This window comes from Ictidomys tridecemlineatus, chromosome 15 (assembly GCF_052094955.1).
Source record: "Ictidomys tridecemlineatus isolate mIctTri1 chromosome 15, mIctTri1.hap1, whole genome shotgun sequence".
Taxonomy (NCBI): domain Eukaryota; kingdom Metazoa; phylum Chordata; class Mammalia; order Rodentia; family Sciuridae; genus Ictidomys; species Ictidomys tridecemlineatus.
Genome location: NC_135491.1, coordinates 11,965,413 through 11,993,097, shown reverse-complemented (window position 1 = coordinate 11,993,097; position 27,685 = coordinate 11,965,413). Strand labels below are relative to the sequence as shown.

Here is a 27,685-nt window from a genome sequence, read left to right as displayed (position 1 = left end):
GTAAATTCAGCTCCATACCTGACATCTCTACATGGACATCTGGTAATATATGCATAATGTATGTGTTTACCACTGAGGTCCTGCACACCACCAGCCAATGCCAACCTTCCAGTTGCTCAAGCCAAAAGTACATGAAGTTATCCTTTACTCCTTCCTCTCTTTCACCATCTCAGCAAATCCTTTTGTCTCCACAGCTGTCACAATATACCCAGAGTCCAGCCCTCTCACACCACTCTGGTCTAGCTAATACCACCTCCTGCCTGGGATATTGCAGTAGCCTTCTAGGTGGGCTCCCTGCTCTTGCCTCCCTATAGTCTGCTGTTAAAAACCTCAAGTGATGGGGCTGGGGAGGTGGCTCAAGCGGTAGCGCGCTCGCCTAGCATGCGTGCGGCCCGGGTTCGATCCTCAGCAGCACCATATACCAACAAAGATGTTGTGTCCGCCGAGAACTAAGAAAAAATAAATAAATGTTAAAATTCAAAAAAAAAAAAAAAAAAAAAAAAAAAAAAAAACCTCAAGTGATTCTATGAAAACCCAGCAGTTGTCGGCTTCAAACTTGGGAGTCAGTTGGCAAAAGCCTTACAATGGCCTACAGGCCTTCCCGAGCTGGCCCACACTTCACCTCCTCTCTCTCCCCCCTTTGCATGCCCCATTCCTGCCACTCTGACCTGCATCACTTCCCATCCATACTGCTTATCTGTCTTCCCTACTTTTTTCCAAAGCACTCATCATCATCTAACATACTACATACATTTACATGTTTGTTATTTTCTGACTCTGCCTACTTGACTATAACCTCCATGAGGGCTGGGACTTCTGTTTTATTCTCTGCTGTGCCCAGGACAGTGCCTGGCACACAGCAGCATTCAGTAAACATGGCTTGCACTGTCAGGAGAAGATGGGAAACGGGAAGCACTAGGGGCATCAGAAACGTAAGAAGAATAACAGGAGCCTGAATTGGTGAGGGCAGGTAGGCTCAGGGACAAACCCAAGGAAGATGGGAGATGTGAGAGAGGAAGAGACAGAAACAGGAGATGAAGGGCTGGTGAAGAGAATGAGTGAAGACAGAAGAAAGAGGAGGTGTAGAAGAAGATGGGGACGGGGAGAGAATGCTAAGGATGTGCAGATGGGAAAGGAGTAGAGGAGTTGGGGGCATGGGGAGAGGCGGGCTGGGAAAGGGATGGGATGGTGAGGGGAGGGATGGTGAGGAGCACTCCAGAGGGTGACCACCCTGCGCTGCCCTCAGGTGTCGGTGTGTCAGGAGATGCTGCAGGAGCTGCGCCACGCCGTATCTTGCCGCAAGACGTCGCGTTCCCGCCGGCGCCGACGCCCTGGCGGCCCTAGCCGGGCCCTTTTGTCGCTGCGCGCCGTCCGTGAGATGCGGCTTAGTAACGGCAAGCTCTACTCGGCCGGCGCGGGTGGGGATGCAGGCGGCGCTCACGGAGGCCCGCAGCGCCTCCTGGACGACCCGGGGCCCCCAGGTGGGCCCCGGCCCTCTGTCCCCACCCCCTGCACGCACGTGCGTGTCTGCCAGGAGTGTAGGCGCATCCAGGCACTGCGGGCCTCTGGGGCGGGAGCGCCGCCGCGTGGCCTGGGCGCCCCCACCGAGGCTACCAGTCCTCCTCGGCCGCGGCCCGGCCCCGCGGGCCCCCGTGATCTGGCCGAGCACGAGTGACCACGGGCGGGGCCGGGTGGGTGCCCGGACTGACCGTAGGGACTGGGCCTGCCCCAGGCCCCGGCCACTCCCGCTTCCCTAGCGGGAGGGATACAGGACTTGGGGCGATGCCCTCGACGCCGCGATTTTGCCTTCGGTTCCCTGTGAGATCCGAGGCCGGGCTCCGGAGCCGGCCTGCGCCCCCTAGTGGACTCGCGAGAGGGCGCCACGGACTCCCGCACTCCGCCCCCCGCGGCGGGAAAGAGGAGCACAGAAACTGGGAACTCCAGGGGCCCGGGACTGCGGGGGGCCGTTCCCAGAGGCAGAAAACAGTTGGCGGGGAGGATCCCGCCCTGGGACTGCTCAGGCGTCCCAAGACTTGAAGCTGCCCTCTAAACTACTGGAGGTGGGGATGGCCTCTGGACAGATGGGTGTCCCCTGGCGCCCCTCCGCTCTTCTCTTTCTCTCTTTTTTGGGGGGAGAAACCTCGGAATTTCTATGAGACCCCCAAGGGAGGGGGTCAGTTGGGCCCCCATCCCTACCCCTGCCACATCTCAGTCCCTGTTGGAATAAAAAAAAGAACAAAACCCCAAAACTGGGGATACCCGGGTCTCATTTCCTGGGAGTGGGAAGACATTGGAGGCTTGGGTTCCTGAAGTCGGTCGAGAACCATAGCCTGGATGGTCACTTACACACTCTCCACCCTTGGCCCTGCCTGCATCCAGCAGGTCAGCCCAGGTCCCAGCAGCTGGCTCCTCTCCACTGACCTTCTCTCAGGACAGAGGGAGGCTGCGACAGAGACCCTGAGACAGATGGAGAGATGCAGGGATCTGGAAAGGCGGAGACACGGGGAGCAGAAGACACAGAAAGACAGAAACCAGATGGGGCTGAGGGAGGGGAAGGGCAGTGAGCTGTTCCCTGTGTGAAGCATTGAGGGGGTACCTATGGTGGCGAGTGTGTGCCCAGGCCAGAGTGATTCGGCGACTTTGAGATCATGAGCGTGTGTACTTTACTGAGGTGGGCCCTTTCTGTCCGTGACCGACCCAGTGTTTGGCTGAACCTGTACCTCTCCAGCCCAGAAGAGGGGAGTGAGGAATCCCGGAGGCGGGGCGGTTGCTGAAGGGCTGGTTGAGCAGGGAGAAGGGTGGATCTGCCTCTTGTCCCCGCCCTCCTCCGCCCCGCTGGAGGTTTCTGTGGAAACTGCTGCTGAAAAAGGACGAGTGAAGGTCAAACAGGGAGAGCCAAAACGAGGCCGAGCAGAAAGGGGAGAGTTGAAGGGGCGGGGAAAGAGTGGGGCAGGGGTGGAGGAGACCCTGCGGGGGGTGAGTAGGAGAAAGAGGGGCCAGGAAAGGGAAGGATAGGGAGTGAGGCTGCGATGCATTGGAGGAGAGAGAGATGTGGCAGAGAGGAGTTTCAGAGATGAAATGGGGAGTTGGGTGAAAGATAGGAAGCCATAGAAAACTAAATAGAGACCAGAAGGGACCAGAGCGGTGAGGAAAACCAGACAGAGGGTCAGAGAGTGCGAGACGGCGGAGGCTGGACGCGCCCTTTCAGCAGCCAGGCGAGCTCGGGAGCTGTCCGTTCAGCACCGGACCGCCAGCCCGGAGTACAGCCGCGCCCAGCTCACATCCAGGGTCCGCCTATCTTCCGTAGTAGTCCCTCTGCCGGCAGGACACACCTTGAGAGACCCCTCCCGGCACACAGTCCCCCATGCCGGACTCACAGTGCCCCCAAGTTTCCAACTGGCCCCTTCTGTGTCTCAGACTTGCTGTATGTGTGCCCTTCAGGATCAGCACCAGCATTTCTGTTCCCCCCACATCTTTTAGACTCTAATCAATGCCTCTGCCCTTGGGTTGGATTCTGTTGAAGGGCCTAGAATATGATTGCCAACATTTATGGCCTCTCCCCTCACTGTCCCAATACTATAAGGCTGGTCTCCTCTGAGGTCTCTCCCCATTTCTGAATCCTCCTCACCCACCAAGTTTCTGATCTGAGCCTCTCCCCATCTTTATCACTGAGTCTTCATTTGACCAAACCTGTCTCTGCCTGGCTTAGTCGCCCTGTCTCTCTGTCACCTTTACTGAGTATTTCTGTTGCTATCTCCCTGTTTTCTGCCTTTGCAGATCTCTACGTCTTTTTCAGTCTGTCTGTGTCAGTCTCTCTCTGGCTCTGGACTGTGTCTGTTTCTCCTTTTATGGCTCTCCTTCCATCTCTCATGCAGAGCTCCCCTGTCCCCCTCCATCCTGGTGACCTTCCTAAGTCTTCCCTCCCCCTACTTCCGCAGAGCCTGGCGCTGGGAGCACGATGCACAGTCATCAGTCTGGCTAGGCTTGTGTCTGAGAAAGGAATGCGTGAGGGGGGACCTGAGCCTGTGTCTGGGGTAGGATGGTGGGGTAGGCCACCCCCAGCCCAGCTGGAGAGCAGGAGAGCATAGATCTCCTAGGATCTATTTCTCCCCCATCTTCCCAGGCTTCCCTATCTCCCCAGTCCTATCCTCACCTGGTCTAGTCCCAGACCTTCATGCCAAGATGACAGGGAAGGAAAGGGATGAGTGTAGACATACAAGTTGTCATTCCCTGGGGAAGGGGTTGGAGTTGGGGAGGGGGTATCTAGTAGCAATGTACCTGGGTTGAAAGATGTGGCTCCTCCTGCCTCTCCCAGTCTCCATGGCAACAGCCTGGTCTGCCTCCTTTTGCTGCAGAGTCAGTCTCCCTGTTACCATGGTAACAAGGGACAGCGATAGGGACTGGGGACAGGTCAGAGAAAAAGATTGGGGTGAGGCTCTGAGTGCTGGGGAAGTCCTCCTTACCTCCTTCTCCTTTGGCACTATCCCTGAACCTGTCCAAGGTCATCTATGTGGCTCTGACTTTGTCTCTCCCCGTCTGTCTCTCACTTTAGCCTTCAGCCTTTCACACATTTCCCTGACCAGGTCCTTGACCTTCACCCACTCCCACACACCAGGCTCTTCCCTGTTCGTAGCCTGTGTGCTTCATATCTCCACTTCCATAGATGGGAGGGATATCCATTCTTAGAAAGCTACAAGGTCAAGTGTTCTCTCTCCACACCCCCCTCTTCTATCCCCAGGGAGAGTCTGGGATGTTCCTCATGGAAGCAAAGTGGTGTTGGGAGTGGAAGTGGAGGTTATGACTCCTCAGGTCCCACGAGGTGGCTGATGGTGTTACGTGTGTGTGGCAGGCCAGGTGTGTGGGTGCCGGCTGTGTGTGTGTGTGCTTTCTGTGATGGGGGTGTGGCATGTGGGTGGGAGTGTTAGGCTGTGTTTGGAGGTGTCACAAAGGTGTACGTGATAGTGCTATAATATGTGATATGTGAGAGGTGTGTGGGATGGTGTTATGTGACTTATTTCTGTGAACTGTTGTACTGTGTGTGAGTGCATGCATCTTTTTGTCTGTCGTCATTCACAACAACAATTTGGCAATTTTGTACTGTAGACCTTTGCTCATGCCCAGACATACAAGGGAGCAGTGTGTATGATAAAGTGTGTGATGCTAAGTGATGGTGTCCAGGTCCACAATAGCTCATGTGTCCTGTGATGTGTCTGGAGGCCTGAGCATGTGTGATGTAAAGGTGAATCTTATTCATGGGTTGTACATTGCGGGTCTCTGAGATGGTGCAAGGTCAGATGCAGTGGATGGGTCTATGATGTAGCATTCTGAGGGTGTGGGACCTACATGGCGCTTTTCAACTGTGCCGATGATTCTGTTGTGCTTTGATGGTTTTGCAAAGCGTGTGCTCTATGTGTGTTTCCTTCCTGTGTGAGCCTCTGTTTGTGCGATGGATAGTGTTGTAGGTGAGGGTACAGGCTGGTGTGTGATGGAATGTGACTGTGGTGCATAACTGGTGCTGGGCACTTCCTGGGCCTCCTGGTGTCTCCTGGCTGTGTACTCTGTAGTTATATCTCCTATATCTCAGCCATGGCAGAACGCACACTGGGGAAGTGGGCAGTCTCAGGACTCTTCCTCCCCACCTGCAGCATCCCTCTTCAGTTTGGGGGTCTTCCTTGCTTTCTTGCATCCTCCAGCTTCCTCTCCTGCAGCACCATCCCCCTGAACAGCACCAACCCAGACTCCGCCCCACCCCGCCACACTGCAGAGGGGGTGCACTGGGGCCCCTGCCTTACTGCGGTGGTTCACTCGGGCTTTCCCCCTACCCCGCCCCCACCCCCTTCAGTGGGTCCCTCTCCTGGTGGCACACCTCTACAATGAGGGGATTTCTGCAGCGCTTCCTCTTCTCAGAGGCCCCACCCTCCATAGAGGGGGTCTCCGGGATCCCTCCCCGCCTCCACGCAGTACTCCCCCCTTCCTAGTGGCGCCTCCACTTTGCGGAGACGGGGTGGGGGTGGGGGAGGACAGCTGCAGTACTGGGGGCGGGGCCGCGGGCCGTCCATCAGCGCAGCGGCGCCCCAGATTGGCCGGCGCCGCCTCCCCCCGCGGGCGCGGGCATATGAGGAGGCGGAGGCGGCAGCCGCCGCAGCCTCTGTGCGGTGGGACAGACAGACCGACGGCTGCACGCTCCGACCGAGGCGCGGGCGCTGCAGAGGCCCCCAGCCCGAGCCCGCGCCTGAGCCCGCCCTGAGGCCGCCGCTCGCCCACCCGCGCCTCTCCCCACAGAGCCGCCAAGATGGGGGTAGGTGCTGGGGCCAGCAGGGCACTCTGTGTGTGTGTGTGTGTGTGTGTGTGTGTGTGTGTGTGTGTGTGTGTGACACTGTGGAATCAGAGACATTGGGTGTGTGCGGAGGCCGGGGGCTCCAAGACCCCTGAGCTTTGGGGCCAGGACTTTGGGGACCTGTGACCCCGCTGACCCAGCGGGTCCGTGTGGTCGTGCGGCTGTGGCTGGGGGGAGGGGGGACGCAGGGCTGGAGGGGGTCTGTGGCGCATATTGGCTTGGCTTTGTGTGCGGGGACCCGAGGGGTCATGGTCTGGCCTTTAGCATCTCTGCCTGACCTTGTCGGATGCGTGTATGCAGTTGCAGGATTGCCTGCGGCATGACAGCGTGTGTGAGCTCCTGATTTTGTCAGGCCCTGGCTGCACTGTCTGCCCTCATCTGTGGCCCCAGTGGTGTCTGAGCCTGTGCGAGAGCTGTGTTAATGTGTCTGGGTGTGTCAAAGCCCCCTGATCCCCTGACTGGGTGGAGATAGGTCCAGGCTGGGAAATTGGGAAATGGACATCAGATGACCTCTCTTTCTCCTTCCAGGCCTGGTTGGGGGCACTCTGAAGTGCACCCGCCTGGGGCTGCAGAGTGTGTGTGCAGCCCCTAATCTGGGGGAGCAGATATGAGGGGCTGGGAAGAGGGGGAGGAGCAAGAGGACCATGGCTGAGAGTCTGAGCCCCTGGCTGAGGGTGTGAGTGCAAATGTGTGGTGAGGAGCGTGCTTGCCTGCTATGCCCTTGCCTCTGTGTCCGTGTGTCCTTCTCTGTCTGTGAGTCTCTCCAGCAGATGCCGCCTCCTTCCCTGGCTGACCACCTGACCCCTGCTGCAGCCCTGGATTCCTCCCTGTGTGTCTGGGTTGGGGTCTTTGGGGTGGGGAGTCAGGGAAGGAGGTGGGTGGGTTGAGGTAGGTGGGCCAAAGAGGATCAGGATGGGAAAGATGGATAAGAGGAAACATGAGAGATAGGGAGAAAGATGGCGGATGGAGGCTGATGGGCCTAAGGATGGAGGTGGGGGATGGGGCTGCAGATCTGTGGGTTGGGGTGGGAGGGGGTGGGGAGAATTGGGTGGGGGGAGGACACAGGGAGAGAAACAGGGAGGTGGGAATTAGTGATGACTTTCAGGTAAGTGAAATGGAGGAGGGGAGCATGGGAAGATTGGGGGAGAGGGCTGAGGCCAAGATGCCTTAGAGAAGGTAGGGGAGGGGGGAATCTTAGGGAAAAAAATGGGGACAGCGGGGGGGGGGGGGCGGGAAGCAAAGGATTTAAACATGAGAGGGAGAGACAGAGACACAGAGAGGATGAGACTTCAAAGGAGACAGACAGAAAGAAACATAGACATAGAGACAGGGACATGGAGACATAGGCAGAGAGCCATGGAGTGGTAAAGTGGGACATGGAAAAGGACCTGGAGACAAAAAGGAGAGACACAAAGACAGACATTTCCCATCCAGATACAGCAAAGTCAGCGGGAATGATAGGAAGAGGAGGCAGAGGGCAGAGGGGCGCCAGGGAGAGGCACTCAGAGACAAGGGCCACAGGCACCTGAGGTGGGGCACTTGAGAGGTGCAGAGGCTGAATAAGCTGTGCCAGCATCCAGGAGGGAGACTGCTTGGAAAATGGCAAGGAGCCGCAGATGCTGGCTACAGGGAGACAGGAGTGTCCCCACGCTCAGAGGTGCTCCCTCCCACAGTGCGCCCATCTGGGCCTCCTGCCTTGACTGGGAAAGCCTCAGTTCCCCCACTGCAACAGATGGAAATTGCCCCCAAGGCAGTCTGGCCATGGCAAGGACAATCAGGAGCCCAGACTCACCTACAAGGGACCCGGGAGTCCCAGCTTTCCTCCCTGACACAGAAGTCCAGATCCCATCCCTACCCCCCCCCCCCCGCCAGAGTCCTGACCTCCAGTCCTCCTCCCTCTTTCCCAGGAGTCCAAACCTCAGCCCTCCTCCTTCAGACCCAGGAATCCAGCTCCCAGCCCCTCCTTCTGATCCAGAGGTCCAGGCCGCAGCTCTTCTGCAGATCCAGGAGTCCTGATTGCAGTCCTCCTCCCTCTGTCCCTGGAGTCAAGACCCTAGCCCCTCCTCTCTCTGACCCAAGAGTACAGGCCCCAGGCCCTCACTCAGAACTAGGGTCCCAGACCTCATCCCTCTTTTCTTAGACCCAAGGGTCCAGGCCCCAATCTTCTTCCCTCAGATCCAGGGGTCTAGTCCCCAGTCCTCCCTCAGACCCAAGAATCAGGCCCAGCCCCAGCTGTCAGGGACCCAAGCAGCAGCTGCCTAACCTTCTCTAAGACTTCAGGGATTGATGGCAGATTTCCTGCCCCACTTCTACCAGACCCCCATCTGTCCTTGCTCCCACCTCCCTGCCTCACTTCTCCAGCTTGACCTCATGACTTGCTATCTACACATCCCTCCATCCATGTGGGGAAGCTGAGACCTTACCCCTAGCACAGAGCTCAGGATGGAGGATCAGCTGCCTCCATCTCCTCCAAGCCTCTATGCCTCTGTGTCTGAGACGCAGTGCTGCTGCAGGGCTGGCCAGGGGCCAAGCCTCCCTCCCACCCCTGAACCCCTCCTTGGGACTCCCCCCAGACTGCAGCCCTCCCTGCACCCCTAGACTCAGCCTGCAGGTCTGGGGCAGACAGCAGGCAGTTCAGGCCTCTGCAAGGTCACGAGGAGATTAGCGCTGAGCCGCGCTGAGCCTCGGATCCCAGCTTGGCTCTGGGCCCATAGGATCTGTCAGCAGCCCTCTACAGGCGCCTGGCCTCAGCCCACCCCTCCTACCTGCATGGGACACTACCCTCCCCATCTTCCCAGGCCCCCAAACTTGAAGCTCACTCCCTTCCCCTCACACCAAATTCAGTTCAAGCCAGTTCTGAGGCTTCTGCCTCTTTTTCCTCTGTACTCCAAATCATCCCACTCAGCCCCTGCTCAGTCCTCCAGAGACCTGGCAATGCCCACTCTGGTTCAAGATCATCTCTGGCTCCCACCTATCCCCAGGAGAGAAGCCAGGGTCTTCATCAAGGCCTGATGAAGGTACAGCAGGCTGCTTGGGTACAGCAGGCTGCCCACCCCGTTCAGCTGTGACCAACACCTGGAGTGCCCTTTCCTCTCCCTCTGTGCCACGCTTGTGGAACCTCTCAAGATTTTCTGTGTCCTTTGCCTGAGGTGTCCATGGAACTGTAGAAAGGCCCAGAAAATAAAGCCAGGCCAAGTTATATGGGAGACCTAGAGCAGGAAGGACAGAGAGACTGAGGTGGACCCAGAGAGGAAAAAGAGGAAAGAGAGAAGAAGAAGAAAGGGAGGAGGAGGGGGAGAGAAGACAGGGTGAAATGAGGAGGGAACCGGGTGGAGACACATGGAGCATCATGAAGGAGGCAGATGGAGGGAAGAAGATAGAGACATAACAACAGAGTGAAAGAAAAGGATGGAGAAAGGCACAGAGACCAGAAAAACTGGTCCATAGAGGCAGTCTGAGATACCAAAAAGCAGCACCTTGGAAAGAGTTAGGAACCCAAAGAGAACCAGGGAGACAGAAATAGCAGACCCTGGGAGAGATTGCCAGGAGATAGAGACAGACATCATGGAAGAGAGAGACAGAAGCAGAATCACAGAGAGACCCAAAGAGAGAGAGAGAGAGAGAGAGAGAGAGAGAGAGAGAGAGAGAGAGAGAGAGAGAACTAAAGTGATGGGAGAAAGACCAAGGGAGAGAAACAGCCTTGGAGAGATAAGGATACAAGATAAGAGAGATAAAGAGATGGAGACTAAGACAGCAATAAAACAGATGCACAAATAGATCTGGTGGGATGGATCAAGAGACAGACAGAGGGACCACAAAGTTAGGCATAAAGCCAGACCTAGAAAGAGACAGAGCACAGGAAGGTTGGATGGAACCAAAGAGAGGGAGAGACAGGAAGATACACACAGAGATAAAAAGACAGAGACAGATACAGACCCATGGAGTCAGAGAGAGAAAGAAGCCACAGAGAGACTCTCAGGGACACAGTTCCAGAGACGCTTGGTGCCAGGGACTGTGAGGGCAGTTGGAGACCAGACTCAGGGGTTCTGAGAGATACCCAGAGACACCAGGCAGAGACAGAGAGAACTCAGTGACAGATGGAGAGCCCCAGAGACAGCCCCACACCTGGAGATAGAGAGACACAGGCCAGCAGGAGAGGCAGGGCTCGCAGGGCCGGTGTCCCTCTGGAATCCCTTCTCGCCCGCAGTCTGGTGGCTCTGACAGCTATCGTGTCGCCACCTCGCAGGACAAAAAAGATGACAAGGGCTCGCCCAAGAAGAGCAAGGGCAAGGAGCGCCGGGACCTGGATGACCTCAAGAAGGAGGTGGCTATGGTAAGCCCCACCTCACGCCTGTGCCCTCCAGAGCTCCCCCTCGCCCCGAGGTAGGCCCCGTTTCACATCTCCTCTCTTTCCATCCTCAGACAGAGCACAAAATGTCCGTGGAAGAGGTCTGCCGGAAATACAACACGGACTGCGTGCAGGTGAGGGCCGCTGGGTCAGCACGGGGGCCTGGACCCCGGAGTCTGAGGGAGGAGTGCGGGGCCTGGTGTCCTGGATGCCTGGGTACCAGGGTGGGTTGGGATGCAGGGCTGCTCAGGGAGGGTTCTGTGTGTCCCCAGGGTCTGACGCATAGCAAAGCCCAGGAGATCCTGGCCCGGGATGGGCCCAACGCGCTCACGCCACCGCCTACCACTCCAGAATGGGTCAAGTTCTGCCGCCAGCTCTTCGGGGGCTTCTCCATTCTGCTGTGGATTGGGGCCATCCTCTGTTTCCTGGCCTATGGCATCCAGGCAGGCACTGAAGATGACCCCTCTGGTGACAATGTGAGTGCTCTCTATCCCCTCCAAAGCCTCACACATTTAGGAACACAACTTACCCACCCCTCAGGCCTCCCGGTCTCTTTAGACTTTCCAAATCCTGCATTCCTCCTCTGACTCTCATAATGACCAATGAGAGAACCAGATCAGGTACAAGGAAATCAGAGGCTCAGAAAGGCCAAGTAACTTGTCTAAAGTCATACAGCAGGAGGTATGAGCTGAGGTTCTGTCCCCAGGCTGGGTCATCTCAGCAACCTTAGGGATGGACACTATCAAGTGGTCACAGCCTGTTAAATACCTCGAGAGTCAGTGAATGTACTCAGGTAGAGACCCAGGTACTTGCTGATGGGTCAGAGCCCATCTGCCCAACAAAAGACAAGATCTCCACAGTTGCCATGCCTGGAGACAGAGCCACACACAGCTGCAAAGGGGTCCTCGCACAGGGGCCTACATATACCTGTAGGATGAACACAGTGGATGCACTAGGGCACAGATTCAAACACCACCAAGTGGATCAGACACATGAGCACAGACAGACACACAGATGCAGACTGTCAAACAGAAACAGACCAACAGAGACAGAGACTACAAGAGAGAGACACAGAGAGATAGAGATCTACAGAGATTCAGTGTCGTATAAATATAAGGCCAAGTGTACAGAGAGACAGACCTAAAGACACGTGGACAGACAGTTGCAAACACTCTTGATTCTTAAACGTAGGCAAGAAGACGGATGGACAGACAGTCACACACACACACACACGAGAGACAGTCCCAGAGACTGAAACACAGACAAATACAGGAAGAGGGGCTCAGACAGACAGACACACAGACTCAGACATACAGATTCAAATGAACAAATACAAACCCATTGATAGAAAGCTCCCTTCCCAGAAGCCCCACAAACATGGGGTGGGCAATGGTGGGGAATGGCTCTGGTGACCATGACCCCATGCCCCTGCCTCTCCCTGCAGCTGTACCTGGGCATTGTGCTGGCAGCTGTAGTGATCATCACTGGCTGCTTCTCCTACTACCAGGAGGCCAAGAGCTCCAAGATCATGGAGTCCTTCAAGAACATGGTTCCCCAGGTAAGGGATGCCCTGGGAAGGGCCAGAAGGGTGTGGGCAGGTGGGCAGAGAGTCATGCAGAGTGACCCTCCAGGCAGAGGGAGTCTGGGAGGTGACTCTTTTCTGCTCTGCCCTACAGCAAGCACTGGTGATCAGGGAAGGTGAGAAGATGCAGGTGAATGCTGAGGAGGTGGTGGTTGGGGACTTGGTAGAGATCAAGGGCGGAGACCGAGTCCCAGCCGACCTGCGAATCATCTCGGCCCATGGCTGCAAGGTGGGCCTGCGTCCCAGCTCTGTCCTTCTCACTCAGGAGTCAGGATCCCAGGCCCCAGCCCTGCTCTCCTAGACCCAGAGGTCTATGCCCCAGCCCTCCTCCCTCAGACCCTGGGGGCCAGGCCCAGCCCTCCTCCCTCAGACCCAGAGAGCCAGGTCCCATCCCTGCTCCCTCAGACCCAGGGGTCCAAGCCTCAGCCCTCCTCCCTCAGACCCAGGGGTCCATGCCTCAGCCCTGCTCCCTCAGACCCAGGGGTCCAGGCCCAGATCTCCTCCTTCAGACCCAGGGGTCCAGGCCTCAGCCCTCCTCCCTCAGACCCATGGGGCCAGGCCCCACCCCTCCTCCATCAGCTCAGTGGTACAGACCTAGTCCTCCTCCTTCAGGCCCAGGGGGTCCACATCCCAGCCCCAGGTCTAAGAGACCCTCAGTTACCTTAGGCCTTGGCAAGTAGTCTGGTACCCTTTACACCTTCATGTTCCTGTTCTCTGGCCTCCCAGATGCCACTGGCCCAGCTGGGCACCTCCAGAGACACAGACTTCACCCTAATCCCCCCCTGGACACATGCCCTCTAACCCTGGGCCCTGGACTGAGCCTTATCTCCACTGCCCCCACCTGCAGGTGGACAACTCTTCCCTGACCGGCGAATCTGAGCCCCAGACCCGCTCTCCCGACTGCACACATGACAACCCCTTGGAGACTCGGAACATCACCTTCTTTTCCACCAACTGCGTAGAAGGTGAGCGGGGCATGCTTGGGACACCCAGGTGGGCAAGCAAGGGGATGGGCCTCAGGGATCAGCCTTCCTGATCTAACCTGACCTAACCCTCTCAACCTATAGGCACGGCTAGGGGTGTGGTGGTGGCCACTGGTGACCGCACTGTCATGGGCCGCATCGCCACCCTGGCCTCAGGCCTGGAGGTGGGCAAGACGCCCATCGCCATTGAGATCGAGCACTTCATTCAGCTCATCACTGGTGTGGCCGTCTTCCTGGGCGTCTCCTTCTTCATCCTCTCCCTCATTCTCGGGTACAGCTGGCTTGAGGCTGTCATCTTCCTCATCGGCATCATCGTGGCCAATGTCCCAGAGGGTCTGCTGGCCACTGTCACTGTAAGGCTGAGCTCCAGGGGCTGAGGGAAGAGGGGCAGGGCTTGGATGGCTGTGTTCTTGATAAGGACAGCTTGGGCCTCCCAGCCCTGAATAAAGAGGGGCCTCCTAATCCAAACGAACAAACAAAAAACAAGCAAACATCTTAAGAACCACTGCAGGACACAGAGGTCTGCGATACTATCATGTTAGTTAACTCACAAAATTAAGATTTGCACACTCATGCAAAAAATCTGAAGAATAGGTCAAGTTCAAAAGTAAATGGTCTCAGCTGGGTGTGGTGCCTCATGCCTGCAATCCCAGAGACTTGGAAGGCTGAGACAGGAGGATTGCAAGTTTGAGTCCAGCCTCAGCAACTCAGAGAGGCCCTGTCTCAGATAAAAAGCATTAGGAATATAGCTCAGTGGTAAAGCACCCTGGGTTAAATTCCCAGTACCAATGCGGGGATCGGGGGAACCCAACAAACACATGTGGAAAAAAACAAATGGTCTCCCTCCTACTACCAGCTATCAGTCCACCTCAGTCCCCTTAATGTTGTTTTCAAAATACATGGAGCCACTCTAAGAATATTATTCTGCTCCTCGATTCCCCTATTCTACTTAATGTGTGGTGCAAGACTTGCCACATTAGCATATTCAAAACTATCACACAGCCAGGCATGGTGGTGCACATCTGTAATCCCAGCCACTCAGGAGGCCGAGGCAGGAGGATTGCAAGTACATTGTGAACCTCAGAAACTTGACAAGACCCTGTCTCAAAATAAAAAGTAAAAATGTTAGGGCTCAGTTGGTAGAGTGCTTGCCTCACATGCACAAGGCCCTGGGTTCAATCCCCAGCACCACAAAAAATAAAAATAAAAAAAAAATGGTGAAGATTCCAGCAGCTTGGGAGGCTGAGGCAGGAGGATCATTAGTTCAAAGCCAGCCTCAGCAATTTAGCAAAGCCCTAAGCAACTCAGCAAACCCTGTCTCTAAATAAAATATAAAAAGGGCTGGGGATTTCACACGGTGCCTAAGTGCCCCTGGGTTCAATCCCTGATACAAAAAAAAAAAAAAAAAAAGATCCACATGTCAAAAGGCTTTGCTGGTGTATAATACATGCACAAAGGACTGCACATATTGTGAACATGCAATTTGACGATGCAAATGGTCCCACATCACCATGTCAGCTACTCCCAGGTTGAGGCCCCCAGCAGTCCCCTCCTGACCTTGGGACTCATAGCCTGCAACAAAGAGTAACCCCTATATATGGCTTCTATTTTAGTGATTTGTGAGTGGTAGGAATTGAACCCAGGGCCTCACACATGCGAGACAAGCACTCTGCTTCTGAGTTACAGCTTTAGCCCCTAACTCTGACTTCGAATAGCAGAAATTAAGTTTGCCGTTTTTCAAATTTCATATGGAGAGAATAATTCCATATGGACTCTTACCTGTCTCTTCTTGCTAAACATGATGTTTTTGAGCTTCAGTCATGTAGTTGGAGGCAGTGATAATTTACCCTTTTATACAGATGCATAGTGTTCCATCTCTGATTTTCCCAGTATCTCCTTTCTCTGAGTGGACTCTGGTTGTTTCAGTTTGGCCTATTATAAAGCTTGCCACTGTGAACATTCTAGTGTGTGTCTCCAGGGGCACATAGGGCCTGTTTCTGTGGGTCTGTACCTGGAGGGAAGAGTGCTGGATGATACTGTTCTTTTCAGGCCACCCAGAAGTCTCCTTGGGCTGGGCAGGTGGGTTGTGGACATTGGTCACCCTGCACCAGCTGCCACCTGCAATTCACCTGCGCTTTCACATCCCCCAGGTGTGTCTGACCCTGACTGCCAAGCGCATGGCTCGGAAGAACTGTCTAGTGAAGAACCTGGAGGCTGTGGAGACCCTGGGCTCTACATCCACCATTTGCTCAGACAAGACGGGGACCCTCACCCAGAACCGCATGACGGTGGCCCACATGTGGTTTGACAATCAGATCCACGAGGCTGACACCACTGAGGATCAGTCAGGTGGGTGGGGGCCCAGGGCAGGGGTGGTGGGCACCCGGCCTTGGGAGCCCCTTACTCACATGCTCCTTCCACTTTCAGGCACCTCCTTTGACAAGAGCTCACACACGTGGGTGGCCCTGTCCCACATCGCCGGACTCTGCAACCGTGCTGTCTTCAAAGGCGGTCAAGACAACATCCCTGTACTTAAGGTGGGTGCAGCCACCGCCTCCCCTTGGCCCCCTGTCCTCCACTCTGCCCCATGCTCCTGCCCTAATGACACTCTCTCTCCACAGAGGGACGTGGCCGGGGATGCCTCCGAGTCTGCCCTACTCAAATGCATCGAGCTGTCTTCCGGCTCCGTGAAGCTGATGCGTGAACGCAACAAGAAAGTAGCCGAGATCCCCTTCAACTCCACCAACAAATACCAGGTACAAACTTGGGGCTCTCCAGGGCGGCCTGCCTGGGCCTCGGTTTCTCTGTGACACCTGGACAGCAGTCACCTCTGCCCTACTGTCCTGCTTTGGGCAAGATACTAATCTTTGCAGAGCCTCAATTTCCCCATCTGTAACATGGGAAGACGGCACCCAGCCTGTGGGGAGGGCGACTGGCTGCACCTGAGCGTGAAAGGCAGCGTGAGATCTCTGTTGAAGGGAGACACAGAGGGGCAAAGAGCTCTGCCCAGCAGAGGGCGGACGCCAGCCAGGGACCTTGGCCACAGCAGCAACTTTCACACCTTCATCAAGTTTCTTTTTTTGATCAGCCACCACATTGACGGTGTTTTAGATCCCGTGGGTGCTCGTGGTAGAGAGTAAAACAGTGAAGTTCCCCCTCTCTAGAACTGACACTCTAGTGCTGGAAGACAGGGAATGACAAAGTCATGAGGAAATACTGTGCTGAGGGAGGGAGCCCTGCAGGTATCTGGGGGAAGGGTGTTCAGGCAGCAGATGGTGTGTGCAAAGACCCTCAGGCAGGAGCGTGGCTTGTCTGAACAACATCCTGGAAGCCGGAGCGAGTAGGAGGTGAGGCCAGAGCCCTTGGGGTCTCTTGGACCATGGCGAGGACTTGCTGTTACCCTGAGGAGGATGTGAGCCAATGAGAGGGCTCTGAGCCGAGGAGAGACAGGATTGACTCACATCCTTTTAAATAGCTTTATGGAGATACAATTCGCATGCCATGATCATCTATTTAAAGTGTGGAACTCAACAGTTAGTGTATTTATTCACAGATACACGCACCACCTACATAGTCAGTTTTAGAGCATTTTTATCACCTCAGAAAGAAACCCTGCACCCCTTAGCTATCACCACCCCCTCTTCCTCCACCCTCCTAGCCCTAAGCAACCACTAACCTACTTTCTGTCTCTATGGACTGCCTATTTGGGACACTTCATAAAAATGGAGTCATACAACACATGGCCTTTTTTGTCTGGCTTCTTTCACGGAAGCATCTTGCTTTCAAGATCTAGCCATGCTGTGTATCCGAGCTTCCTTCCTCTTGGTGCCGGACCAGTGTTCTGTTGTACGTGTAGACCACACTGTGTTTACCCACTCATTCACTGGCGGACCTTTGGGTTTCCACCCTTTGGCTCTTGAGTAGTGCTACTGTGGACATTTGTGGACACGTTTTTGTGCAGACACGCATTTGCATTCCTTTCTGAGGATGCCAGTTTATATCATAACTCTGTTCAACTTTGGGGGAAACTATCAGATTTTTGTTGGTGCTGGGGATGGAGCCCAGGGCCTCATGCATGCTAGGCAAACTCTCTCCCACGAGGCTGCACCTCCAGCCGGCTGCCACGGGAAGGGGAGATCTGGGGATTCGGGTGTTGGACGATGGTAGCTGGGCCGTGGGTGGGGGCAGCAGCCAGTTCGGGGAGGACAGTCCAGACTCCGGGTGCATTTTAGAGGCGAACTGAGCAGATTTAGCACTAGTTCAGGTGAGGGAAGAGAAGGACTAGAGTGAGGCAGAGAGAGAGGGCAGGTAACCCACGCTGGGATTCCTGTAGGAGACAGAGATGGAGAGACAGAGACAGGAAGAGCAGAGATCTCCCTAAGACTCCAAGAAACAGAAAACATCTGTCTAGGGGAGAGTGATGTGGGCAGGGCCCTCTGGGGGAGCCCCGGTGGACATCTGTCCTTCCACCATGGCTCTGTGGGGCTGGGACAGTGCTCTCCCGTCTGGGTGTGGTGGCCTCCAGCTTCCCGTGTGGCTCAGGCACATCTGCCTCTGTGCTTCTCAGCTATCCATCCATGAGACCGAGGACCCCAATGACAACCGATACCTGCTGGTGATGAAGGGCGCCCCCGAACGCATCTTGGACCGCTGCTCCACGATCCTGCTGCAGGGCAAGGAGCAGCCACTGGACGAGGAGATGAAGGAAGCCTTCCAAAATGCCTACCTGGAGCTTGGGGGCCTGGGCGAGCGCGTGCTCGGTACGTACCGTGGGTGGGGCACGATTGTGGGGCAGGGACTGGGCCAGCTTTTTGGGCTCCTTGGGGCCAAAGAGGGGTGTGATGCTGCCCAGAGCCTGGCCTGGCTCAGAAGAGGGGCTCCCAGCATGCACTGCAGCTGAGTGGCTTCAGGCTTGGATGGAGGAGAGGGGAGGCATCTTTAGGAAAGGAGTGTTGACTTGCTGGGAAGATTGATGGCCCGGGATCCAGACATTTCATGTCCCCTACCCTGACCCTGCCTCCAGGTTTCTGCCATTACTACCTGCCCGAGGAGCAGTTCCCCAAGGGCTTCGCCTTCGACTGTGATGACGTGAACTTCACCACAGACAACCTCTGCTTCGTGGGCCTCATGTCCATGATTGACCCTCCCCGGGCAGCTGTCCCTGACGCCGTGGGCAAATGCCGGAGCGCAGGCATCAAGGTGCGGCTGGAGGGAGCTGGGGATGACAGGGAGGACACTGGGGGAAGATCAGACCGACCCTAAAGAGCAATGCCTGCAGGTCATCATGGTCACGGGCGATCACCCCATCACAGCCAAGGCCATCGCCAAGGGTGTGGGCATCATCTCCGAGGGCAATGAGACTGTGGAGGACATCGCCGCCCGGCTTAACATCCCTGTCAGCCAGGTCAACCCACGGTGAGCCACCCCGCTGAGCTGGGGACACAGGAGAGCCATCAGGGCCATCTCCACAAGGCATCTGTCTGGTCCAGCTTCCCTCTGGGCTGCTCACCCGCTTCCTTTTGGGTATTCCTCTGTTTGCTCAGCACCTGGGGCCCATCCAGGTGCTGCCTGGTGTGAAGGTGGCTGCCTGGTACCATAGCCACAGGGGCTAGCACGGTGTGGGTCACTTCCCAGCATGGCCACTCATCACCATGTGACCTTGGGCAGGTCATTTAGCTTTCCTGACCCTCACTTTCCTCCTCACTAAAATGAGCAACTAGGGCTGGGGGTGCAGTCAGTGGTAGAGCACTTGCCCAGCAAGCACAAGGCCCTGGCTCCATCCCCAGCATCAAAAATAAAATAAAATAGGGGCTGGGGATGTGGCTCAGGGGCAGAGCACTTGCCTCCATGTGTGAGGCATTGGGTTCAATTCTAAGCACCCCATATGAATAAATAAATAAAGGTCCATCAACACCTGAAAAAAATATGGGTATACATGTGTGTGTATACATATACACATATTAAAGTGCTAAAAAATAAAATAGGCTGCCTAACAATTGCTATCTCAGAGGATTTGATGGCGCCCCATACGTCCTCATGCCCACCTGTGGCTGTCACCTTTCCTACCTGTCTAGTACCCACAATCCTCTACATCAGTGCCCCTCAGTCCTTCCTGAGGTCTTCCTCCTGCCCCACTCCCCCATGTACCTTCATCTCTGCCCCCCAGAGACCTCTTCTTTTCTCAGCCCTGGATCGCTGGCTCTCCTGTCCATGGTGCTGCCCATCTGTCTCTTTGTCTGTCTGTCTGCCTTGTCCTGGAACACTCATTCTTCCTGCTCTTCTCAGGGATGCCAAGGCCTGTGTGATCCACGGCACCGACCTCAAGGACTTCACCTCTGAGCAAATCGACGAGATCCTACAGAATCACACTGAGATCGTCTTTGCCCGCACCTCCCCACAGCAGAAGCTCATCATCGTGGAGGGCTGTCAGAGACAGGTGGGCTCTGACCCTGGGTCTGAGGGAGGAGGCTGGGGCCTGGACCCCCAGGTCTGAGGGGCGAGGAGCTGGGGGATCTGAACCCCTGGTTCTGAGGGAGGAGGACCGGGGCCTGGACCCCTGGGTCTCACCCTCACCCTCTCCCCTGCCAGGGAGCAATTGTGGCCGTGACTGGCGATGGTGTGAACGACTCCCCTGCTCTGAAGAAAGCTGACATTGGGGTGGCCATGGGCATTGCTGGCTCTGATGTCTCTAAGCAGGCAGCCGACATGATTCTATTGGATGACAACTTTGCCTCCATTGTCACGGGTGTGGAAGAGGGTGAGTGGCTGGCAGTGACTCTGGAGACTTGGGTCACGGAGGGGGCGGGAGGGTGAAGAGAGCAGTCCAGAGATGCAGGGATTGCAGAGTGCAGCGGGCACCTGAGCTTGCCCTTTTCAGTCCTCCCTGCTCTCTGGCTTGGAGCTGATGCATTTCCGGGTCCCTGTGTGGCGCCGCACAGTATGGTCTGGTGGACGAGGCCGACTTGGAATCATGTAAAAGTCCTCTCCAGTGCAGCCACCGGGAAGCACATGGTCCTGAGGCTCTGGAGGCCTGGCCTCTCCTGGGCTGGGGGTTCAGCTAGTTTCCCTAAGTGGGCAGGGACAAGGGAACGGAATCAGTGGGCCATGCTGGGAGTCCCCACATGCAGGGACAGGAGTCACAGGCAGGGAGAGCTGTCCCCAGCAAAGTGGGTGAGGGGTGTGTGGCCAGGCTGGTGTTGGAGGTGGAGGGGCTCCAGGTGCAGGCTCCTTCTTGTGAAGGGGCCTGTTGACATTTCATTTTTTTCTGATCATCAAAAATAATTAATCAGTATAGAAAGTGCAGAACTACAGAAAACCTCATACAGAAATAAGTGCTATTTGTGCTTTGGTGGGTTTTTTTTTTCTCTATTTCTCTCCCCCATCTGAAAATGTGGCTACTGTTAAAAAAAAAAAAAATAGTTCACAGTGAAACCAACTCCAAGTGACAAGTGCCCTTACCCTCATCTCCTATGTAACAAATTAAGTGCCCTTACTCTGTCTCCTGTGTCCCCAACCCCGGCTAACTTTCCAGTCAGCCATCTTCTATGCATGTGCAGTGCACATGCCCACAGATCCCATTCCCATTTGGTCCAGATGCTCACAGGCTCCTACCATGTGCACCCTGCAGATGCCAGGCGTGCAGCTGTGAGCAGTGCAGATGTGGTCCCCTGCTCTCCCAGGTCCGGAGAGACCCCCTTACTCAAGGCAGCCAACAAATACATAATTACAACCATGATAGGTGGGAAGAAAACAGAGCTCTGTGAGAGCTAATTACAAGAATCCTATCCAGACAGGGGACATGGAAGGACTCTCTAAAGGGGGGCGGGGAGTGTAACTACCTTTAGGGAAGTTTCAGAGATACTGAAAGTAGAGTGGATGGCATCATGAATCCCTGCTAGCTCATCTGGTTTCTTCCCCACCCACTGCCACGCTCTGGTTTGTGTGGAAGCAGACCAAGTCGCCCATTCACCCAAGAGCAGTTCCCCCATGAGGAAGGGGTAGTTGGTGAGGAGCAGCACGTTGCCAGGAGAGAGAATGGCTGTCAGGTGGGGGCACCCAGAGCTCTTCGTTACACAAAGGTGACCAAAGGATCCAGTCCTCTGCAGCCATCAGGCCTAGACTTTTTATTTTTTTAACTGATACATAAAAATGACACCTAGTAGTGGGGTACCATGTGATGTTTCCATATACGCATACATGGTGCAGTGTTAAAATCAGGTTAAGCATGCGTGTCTCCTCAAACACTTGTCATTTCTTCATGGCAAAACTCTACCACGCGGCCTGCGCAGTGGTTTCATTAATGAGGTTCTAGGCATAAAGTTAGTTAGAAGAGATCGAAATAAAACACACAGACTCAGTTACCTTATTTCTATTGCTAGGTCGAGACTCTCTGGTTCCCACTCAAACCGCCCAGCAGGGCAGCAAGGATTACTCAGGCTAGCAGGAGAGAGAGAGTGAACACGCCCGGGGAGTAGCCTTTTATTGGGGAACAAGAGATTCAGGGAGAATTCCATCCAATGAAGGTTGAGGGGGGACTGCACTCCAAGGTCAGGGTCAGTGATTGGGCCCCCGGGGACAGTGGTCAGGCACACCCCCACAGGGATGGGCTCTCTCATCAGGAAAGGGCCGGGAAAGCTTCGACACAGCCGCAGACCTTTTTATTTTTTTAAATTTTGAGACAGGGTCCCACTAACATGCTAAGGGCCTTGCTAAATTGCTGAGGCTGGCCTCAAACTTGCAATCCTCCTGCCGCAGCCTCCTGAATCACTGGGATTATAGGCTCCTCACCAACTACCTCTTCCTCATGGGGGAAACGCTCATGGATTGTAGGCATGTGCCACCACGCCTGACTCTTCTAGCTTTCTGAGATATGCAATACATAATTGGTATCTGGAGACACCCAGCTGTGCAAAGAAGGCACACCAGAGTTTCCTACTCCTCCTTCCTTCCTTCCTTCCTTCCTTCCTTCCTTCCTTCCTTCCTTCCTTCCTTCCTTTCCTTCCTTCCTTCCTTCTTTCTTCTTCTTTTCTTTTCTTTTCTTTGGGATTGAGCCCAGCGCCTCAGGCACGCTGAGCAGCACTCTAACACTAAAGTACGCCCTTAGCCCCTTACTCCTCTAACTGTAAGTTAGCACTTATCAATCAACGTCTCCCCATCCTTCCCCATGTCAACTTCTATGGGCTCACCTATGCGTGTGTGTGTGTGTGTGTGTGTGTGTGTGTGTGTGTGTGTGGTGTGGGTGTGTGGGTGGGGTGTGTGTGTGGTGTACATACTGGGCAAGCACTCTACCACTAAGCTATACTCCCAGCCCTGAGGTCAATATTTTAGATTCCGTATATGAGTGAGATCATAGGGTATTTGTCTTTCTGTGCCTGGCTTATTTCACTCCACATAATGATCTCCAGTCCCATCCATGTTGTTGCAAATGACAGAATTCCATCCTTTTTCTGTATTCCATTATGTTTGGACCACACTTTATTTATTCTTCCATTGATGGACACCTAGGTTGATTCCAAGCCTTGCCTACTGGGAAGTGCTACAATAAACATGGCAGTGCTGATGTCTCTTCAATAGACTGGTTCCCCTTCCTTTGGATATAGACTCAGGAGTAGGATTGCTGAATCATGTGGTAGTTCCATTACTAATTTTTTGAGGAACCTCCAAACTGTTTTCTATAATGGCTGTACTAACTTACATTCCCACCAACAGTGTGCAAGAGTTTCCTTTTTCTCCATGTTCTCCCCTTTTAATCTTTTTGTTAATAGCCAATCTTAGGTGATAACTTAGTGTGGTTTTATTTTTCTATTTTTATTTTTTGGTACCAGGGATTGAACCCAGAGGTGCTTAACCATGGAGCCACATCCCCAGCTCTTTTTATTTTTTATTTTGAGACAGGGTCTCTCTAAGTTGCTAACACTGGCCTCAAACTTGCAATCCTCCAGCCTTAGCCTCCCAAAACACTGGCATTACAGGTGGGCACCAGGGTGCCCAGATTATTTTTTATTTATTTTGGGGGGGGAAGGTACCTGGGATTGAACTCAGGGGCACTCGAGCCCTATTTTGTATTTTATTTAGAGACGGGTCTCACTGAGTTGCTTAGCTCCCTGTCATTGCTGACGCTGGCTTTGAACTCACAATCCTCCTGCCTTTAAGCCTCCCAAGATTCTGGGATTTCAGGTGTGCACCACTGCACCTGGCTTATTATTTATTTTGAGACAGGGTCTCATGAAGTTTCCCACACTGGTCTCCAACTTGCCACTCTCCTGCCTCAGCCTCAGCCCAAGTGGCTGAGGTTATAGGTACTCGCCACTGTGCCGGGCCTGATCCCATTTCTGATGTATAAAACACATACCTGAGTAAGGTGATGACAGATTTTGGCACACATACACTCCTGTGTGACCACCAGGCTCCAATCACTAGAGAAAACACACCCACTTCCCATTCAAGTGTGTCTCCTCCCAGTCTGTATCGACCTTCTAGAAATAGCACTCCCCTGACCTGCAGCTCCATGGTTTCGTGGCAGACCTCAGCTGCGTGGGAGCACAGTCTGGAAGCTCTGGGGTCTGCTTTTCTCACACCTGAGATTCAGCCGTGGGGTGGCTGCAGCCGTGGCTCCTTTCTTTCCGTGCTGGGCTGTGTTCCGTGGCCTGGATATTCTGATTTTTTCACCCACTCACCTGCCATGGCACTGGGTTGGCTCTGGCTTTTGGCCGTTATGAATCACGCTATGGTAAATGTTATTGAACTTGATTTCTTGTGTACATAAATGCTCATTTCTCTTGGGTATAGACCTGGAAGTGGGGTTACAGGGTCAATGGAGAAGGGAGATGTTTAGCTTAGACAGAAACTGCCAGACAGGCGTCCACCAGGGGTGTATTTCAAGATGGTTGAGCAGGGGCAACGTGGTCACAGGTCTGGGTGTGAAGGTGGGTAGGTGGGTGGGTTGAAGGGAGGGCCAGGACACGAGGCTCCCTGGCAGGGGCGTCCAAGCTCTGAACCAACCCCTGTCCTCCATAGGCCGCCTGATCTTTGACAACCTGAAGAAGTCCATCGCCTACACCCTCACCAGCAACATCCCCGAGATCACGCCCTTCCTGCTCTTCATCATGGCCAACATCCCGCTGCCCCTGGGCACCATTACCATCCTTTGTATCGACCTGGGCACAGACATGGTGAGTCCCATGGCCACCCCGAGGCCTGGGAGGGCAGAGTCCTCCCATCCCTACTCACCCAGCCTCTCCCACCCAGGTCCCTGCCATCTCCTTGGCCTATGAGGCTGCTGAGAGCGACATCATGAAGAGACAGCCCAGGAACCCTCGGACAGACAAGCTGGTCAATGAGCGACTCATCAGCATGGCCTATGGGCAGATCGGTGAGGGCTGGGGCCACCCCTGACGCTGCCATAGCAGCTCTCAGAAGCCTCGTGCTCACCTAGCAGGGTGGAGGAGGGGCAGGATCAGCCTGGGGGCTCTCTGGGAGCAGGGCTGGAACCCCACCCTCTCTGCCTGCTCCTTCCTGCTGTGTGCAGAGTTCTAGAGGTGCAGGACAGGAGTTCCCGGGAGTGTTCTAGCAAAGCAGAGGCTTTGTGGCAGTGGCCAGAGACCTGGGGAGGTCATTCCTGCATAGAGGGCCTAAGGATGTTGCAGTATTCAGGTGGCCTGGGTCAGGTGGCAGAGAGCTCCCAGGTTATCCATGGGAAGAGCCCCTCCCTGAGGTCCCTGACCTGGGTGGCCATCTCAGGGCCTCACCACCAAGATCTCCAGATGACATGGCTTGGGCAAGAGGACCAAGGCAACCCACAGGCCACCAAGAGTCTCAGGGTGTGCTGGCACATGAGCTCTGAGCTCTCCTTGGCACCCTTCTCTCCTCTCCAGGAATGATCCAGGCTCTTGGTGGCTTTTTCTCCTACTTTGTGATCCTGGCAGAAAATGGCTTCCTACCCGGCAACCTGGTGGGCATCCGGCTCAACTGGGATGACCGCACCGTCAACGACCTGGAGGACAGTTACGGGCAGCAGTGGGTGAGCAGGGCTAGTGGGCATCCTCCAAGCCACAGAGGAGCCTCAGGCAAGCTGTCCCGGCCACGCAGGGGTCAAATCCTACAACGACCCCTCCACCGCAGGGGCAGCACCAGACCCTTGCCCAGCACATGGGGTGTCCTGAGCTCTGGGCCCAGCACACCCTAGGTGACATGTCCTAACTGCCAACCCTCCTGGCCCTGCCAGCCCTTCTTCCCTGTTTCTGTCTGTCCCTTCTAAGCCTGGCTGCTGTCCCTCCTCCTCTTCCTGGTCCCTGGGAGACCACCAGGAGCCCTGACCCTTTCTCTTTCCTCAAACATCTGCCTCTTGCCCCAGAGCTATGAGCCCCGAGAGGGGAGACACATCTGAGATCCTGGAGATCCCATGCAGGGAGTGGGGCAGTGGCCTGGGCCACGGTCACATGGTGACACCTGCATCCTTGTGGTTGCTCACAGACCTACGAGCAGAGGAAGGTGGTGGAGTTCACGTGCCACACGGCCTTCTTTGTGAGCATCGTGGTGGTCCAGTGGGCGGATCTGATCATCTGCAAGACCCGGAGGAACTCAGTGTTCCAGCAGGGCATGAAGTGAGGGCCAGTGCCGCGAGGAGGCCACGCAGCCACCTCCCCTGTCCCTCTATATGTCTGTGTCCCTCCCCTTGCCTCTGAGCTGCCTTCTTCTCAAGGGTCACGTGTGCAGGTCCCCAGACCTGCTTTGCCTTTTTATACCACTCACTGCCTCTGTGTGTCTGTCCCTCCCTCTCTCCACGTCTCTGTCTCTGTGAGCCTCTCTCCCTCTCAGGGGACGTCTCCTCTCTGGGTCTCTGCACCCCTCTATGGACACATCGCTGTCTCTGGGGCTGCCTCTCCCCATCTGCCGCTTGCTGTGCCTGCGTGTCTGCACCCTTATCTCTGTCTCTGTGGGCTCAGGGTGCCAAGGTGCCGGGGTGCTGGGCTTCCTTGGGCTAAGCCCTGCCTCACCTTTGTCTCCAGGAACAAAATCTTGATCTTCGGCTTATTTGAGGAGACGGCCCTCGCTGCCTTCCTGTCCTACTGCCCTGGCATGGACGTGGCCCTTCGCATGTACCCCCTCAAGTGAGTGTCCTAGGCCCCCAGGACCCCCCCATCTGCACACCCTCCTGGAGCCCTTACTTAAGGGACGTGCTCACAGACTGAGCCGCCAGCCCCAGGCCTCAGCCATGGATCTCTGGCCCCATCTCTCCCATGTCTCTCTGGACACCCTATGTGTCCCCCATTGCCACCTCTGTTTTGATGCCACCAACCTTCCCCCATAGGCTATCCTCATAGAGGTGCAGGAAGGGGACTCTGCACCCCTCAGGCCCCAGAAAGGGCCCAGGGCCCAGAGGGTTGTGGGAGACTAGCCCTCCCATCGCTGGACTCACGCCCTCCTCTCCCTCTGCAGGCCCAGCTGGTGGTTCTGTGCCTTCCCCTACAGTTTCCTCATCTTCGTCTACGATGAAATCCGCAAACTCATCCTGCGCAGGAACCCAGGGGGTGAGGCTGTGGGGTGGGCCTGGGGGGCAGGCCAGAGGAGCCTCCAGGGGGCGCTCATGCGCGGGGCATCTCCCTCCATCACCTTCCGAAGGCTCCTCCCCTTTCTTTCTCTTCCCATCCCTCTTTCAGAGGGTGTCTGTGTGTCTGTCCTTTTCGTCTTTGTCTTCACGTCACGTGTACTGTCTCCCTCCCTCCCTCTGCCTGTCTCTATCTCTCACTCGCCTCTTTGTCTCTCCAGGTTGGGTGGAGAAAGAAACCTACTACTGACCTCAGCCCTGCCACGTCGCCACCTCCTCCCTGCCCCCAAGCCCAGGACGTCCCCTCCGGACCCCTCATTTTGTATTCTGGGGGAGGGACCCTCTCTCCCTGTGGTCCCCCCTTGGCACCCCCTCGATCACCTCCTGCCCCTCTCTCTGGCTGGCTTCTCTCCCCCACGGCCCTGGCCTCCCTCCTCCCTCTTTTCTGTGTCTCTCTCCCCTCCTCAGCCCTCTCCTGCCTCCCCCAACCCCCTCCCTGGGCTCTTTTTTACTCCCCCTCAGCCACCCCCCACCCCCCAACGGCTGATGCCATCTCTGGTTCTGGACAATTATCAAATATATCAGTGGGGAGAGAGAAGCGCGCCTTGTGTTCTGCTTGCTTTCTGGCTGTGGCCCTGGTGGGGTGGAGTCTTCTCTCTGGGCTCACTGCTGGGCGACTCACTTGAGCCCACTTTAGCCTGACACCCACCACTTGGGAGTCATGGAATCTCAGGGTCACAGGATCATTCACAGAAGTTAGAGGAAGAGCAGCTGGAATTGGCCAGGTGATGGGATTATGGGGTGAGGGCAGGGAGATGGAGGGGACTCAGTCTTGGGATGGCAGAGGTGGTGGGCCTTGTGTTGGAATAGGACCCTGGGAGACCATGAT

General features: G+C 55.4%; 2 protein-coding genes across 6 annotated transcripts in view; both read left to right on the top strand.

Moving 5' to 3' along the window:
• The window catches only part of Grik5 (glutamate ionotropic receptor kainate type subunit 5), a 63,620-nt gene extending 57,321 nt beyond the window's left edge, over window positions 1-6,299 (top strand). For all 4 annotated transcript variants that reach the window (XM_078031969.1, XM_078031967.1, XM_078031968.1 and 1 more), the window contains one exon: window positions 1,247-6,299. In XM_078031969.1, the coding sequence (XP_077888095.1) occupies window positions 1,247-1,675 (429 nt within the window). In that variant the 3' untranslated portion in view covers window positions 1,676-6,299. The remainder of the gene's footprint in view (window positions 1-1,246) is intronic.
• Atp1a3 (ATPase Na+/K+ transporting subunit alpha 3) lies at window positions 6,149-27,394 on the top strand. 2 transcript variants are annotated; one of them, XM_078031966.1, is made up of 23 exons: window positions 6,149-6,298; window positions 10,584-10,670; window positions 10,760-10,819; window positions 10,958-11,161; window positions 12,130-12,243; window positions 12,362-12,496; window positions 13,115-13,232; window positions 13,335-13,603; window positions 15,401-15,599; window positions 15,678-15,787; window positions 15,872-16,006; window positions 17,818-18,010; window positions 18,274-18,449; window positions 18,529-18,665; window positions 19,536-19,686; window positions 19,839-20,007; window positions 24,267-24,421; window positions 24,498-24,621; window positions 25,124-25,269; window positions 25,722-25,852; window positions 26,258-26,359; window positions 26,688-26,779; window positions 27,018-27,394. In XM_078031966.1, the coding sequence occupies exons 1-23, from the start codon at window positions 6,293-6,295 to the stop codon at window positions 27,044-27,046; spliced, it is 3,042 nt and encodes a 1,013-aa protein (XP_077888092.1). In that variant the 5' UTR covers window positions 6,149-6,292; the 3' UTR covers window positions 27,047-27,394. The 2 variants fall into 2 exon arrangements, with proteins under 2 accessions (XP_077888092.1, XP_077888091.1); XM_078031965.1 differs by having other exon boundaries at window positions 6,150-6,298; window positions 10,545-10,670.
• The last annotated feature ends 291 nt before the right edge of the window (window positions 27,395-27,685 follow it).

Coding starts and splice junctions, on each gene's coding strand:
- Atp1a3 (XM_078031965.1), top strand. Junction 15,788..15,871: donor ACAACATCCCTGTACTTAAG/GTGGGTGCAGCC, acceptor CTCTCTCCACAG/AGGGACGTGGCCGGGGATGC. Junction 25,853..26,257: donor GTGTTCCAGCAGGGCATGAA/GTGAGGGCCAGT, acceptor CTTTGTCTCCAG/GAACAAAATCTTGATCTTCG.